This window comes from Coenobita brevimanus, chromosome 84 (genome assembly GCF_032717465.1).
Source record: "Coenobita brevimanus isolate Jiangsu-jjx chromosome 84, ASM3271746v2, whole genome shotgun sequence".
Classification (NCBI taxonomy): Eukaryota; Metazoa; Arthropoda; class Malacostraca; order Decapoda; family Coenobitidae; genus Coenobita; species Coenobita brevimanus.
In genome coordinates, this window is record NC_137037.1 from 1,729,861 (window position 1) to 1,732,360 (window position 2,500).

The window sequence follows — 2,500 nt, forward strand, 5'->3', positions numbered from 1 at the left end:
TGAGCTGAGAATTGATCTAAGTAATTCTACGTTATATAAGTGAGCTGGGAATTGAGCTAAGAAATCTGGGTTATATAAGTGAGCTGAGAATTGATCTAAGTAATTCTAAGTTATATAAGTGAAATGAGAATTGAGCTAAGAAATTCTAGGTTATATAAGTGAGCTGAGAATTGAGCCAAGAATTCTACGTTATATAAGTGAGCTGAGAATTGAGCTAAGAAATTCTAGGTTACAGTAAGTGAGCTGAGAATTGATCTAAGTAATTCTAAGTTATATAAGTGAGCTGAGAAATGATCTAAGAAATTCTAGGTTATATAAGTGAGCTAAGAATTGATCTAGGATTTGAGTAGTATGTTTTTAAGTATACCATATTCGTAGTGACTCTCCCTGTGGTATTTCTAAGTGTAATATAGTGGTAATTTGTTATTAATAGAGGTAGGTGAGTTTTGGATAAGGTGGTAAAGAGAGGGCGTTGAGAAAGACAATGTGCAGTAGTAGTTATCTCTCTCTCTCTCTCTCTCTCTCTCTCTCTCTCTCTCAGATGGAAAGACACATGCAAACGACCACACACACACACACACACACACACACACACACACACACACACACACACACACACACACACACACACACACACACTCACACACACACACACACACTCGTCTCCTATTGCACAAAGACTTTCCCATCACGCTGTGTAAGGTAATGCGAGGGACAGTGAAGCTCCCTAACACCTTTTGCTAAGCGATTTATTTTTTATACGGCTGGTTAATATCCTTTTGTTATCTATGCAGAGTATGGCGATATTGGAAGGATTTATGTGACAAAAAGGGACAGTAAGGTGTTATAACCAAAATAAATCGCTTAGGAAATGGTGTTAGGGACCTTCCTGAACTGACGAGATACGGATCAAGGTGAGACAGAGAGAGAAAAAAAAGAGAGAGAGAGAGAGAGAGAGAGAGAGAGAGAGAGAGAGAGAGACAGACAGACAGACAGACAGACAGACAGGCTGACAGAAAGAAAGAGAGAGAGAGAGAGAGTTAGAGAGAGAAAGAGAGAGAGAGAGGGTGAGATACAAGGACGGAAGGAAATTAATCAAGAGAGGCTGTAAAAGTGCATATGTAAATCCAATTTAAAAAATATAAAAATAATCATACATTATTTTTTTCTTGCTTACAGTGAGCTTAGAGAAAAAGTGAGATTAGATAGAATAGAGCTAGCTTTAAAAAGAAAAAACCCAAGGCCACCCTAAGCTGACGACGATAGTACCTGGGTAGTAGCGTCCTTAGACTGAAGTGGTTAAGGAGAAAGGAAGAGAGGAGAGAAATTTAGAGCCAAGGCAGAGAGAGAGAGAGAGAGAAAGAGGATAAAGTTAGCTTAGAGAGAGAGCTAAATCAGAGGAAAAGCTAAGTTAGAGTTAGATTTTACAAACATAACTTGAGAGAAAAATTAAGATTAGAGAAAGTAAGAAAGTGAGAGAGCGGGGTAAAGCTAGCTCACAGAAGAGATTAGAGAGAGAGATTACAGGAATATAGCTGAGTGAAAAAGTTAGATTTAATCAACTTAGAGAGACAGAGCAACATAACTTCGAGATAAAGTTGGCTAAGAGAAAAAGTGAGATTAGAGAGAAAGAGAGCTAGTTTTAAAGAGAGTAGAGAAACGTAAAAGTCAGATTGGAGAGAAAAGTGAGATTAGAGAGAAAGAGAGCTAGCTTTAAAGAGAGATTAGAGAAACGTAAAAATCAGGTTGGAGAAAAGGTGAGATTAGAGAGAAAGAGGGCTAGCTTTAAAGAGATAGTAGAGATACGTAACTTCGAGATAAAGTCAGCTAAGAGAAAAAGTGAGATTAGAGCAAAGAGATAGAGCTAGTTTTAAAGAGAGAGAAACGTAACTTCAAGATAAAGTCGAGAAGAAGTGAGATTAGAGCAAAGAGAGCTAGCTTTAAAGAGAACGCAAGGCCACCCACTGTTCACGACGACTGTGCCTTCTGTGGTCACGCTGCCCTCCACATTCGACACCGTAGCTACGTAATGCCCGGCGTCCTCTAACTTAGCCTCGTCGAATACCAGGCTGAACGTGTCGTCTCCGTCGATCTTGAGCTTCACGTGTCGGTCGTCTGGGCTCCATTTCTTGCCGTCCTTGGTCCTGGAGGGGTGAGAGAGTGAGAGAAAGTGAGATAATTAGAGAGAATGTGAGAGAGTAGGAAGGCAGGAGGCATAAGACTGAGAAGGTTAAAGGAGTCATCTCTCTCCATTTCTTGCCGTCCTTGATCCTGGAGGGGTGAGAGAGAGAGAGAGAGAGAGAGAGCACTTCGAGTAATTAAGAGAGAGCCAGAAGTTACGTTAATGACCTTTCCACCTCCTTAATTATTCACTGCCAAGTTCTTATATATACCTGAGTCATTAGGAAATCCATTTACCTGTGCGCTCATTAACCTCATTAATTATCTTGAGAAAAATTGGTAATGATTTATTCTATTTCATCATCATCATCATCATCAT

At 39.7% G+C, this 2,500-nt stretch overlaps 1 protein-coding gene across 5 annotated transcripts in view; it reads right to left on the reverse strand.

The window, feature by feature from the left end:
* Positions 1-2,500, reverse strand: part of Obsc (Obscurin) — a 543,345-nt gene that overhangs the window by 165,228 nt on the left and 375,617 nt on the right. For all 5 annotated transcript variants that reach the window (XM_080280411.1, XM_080280415.1, XM_080280412.1 and 2 more), the window contains one exon: positions 1,966-2,144. In XM_080280411.1, coding sequence (XP_080136537.1) covers positions 1,966-2,144 — 179 coding nt within the window. The remainder of the gene's footprint in view (positions 1-1,965; positions 2,145-2,500) is intronic.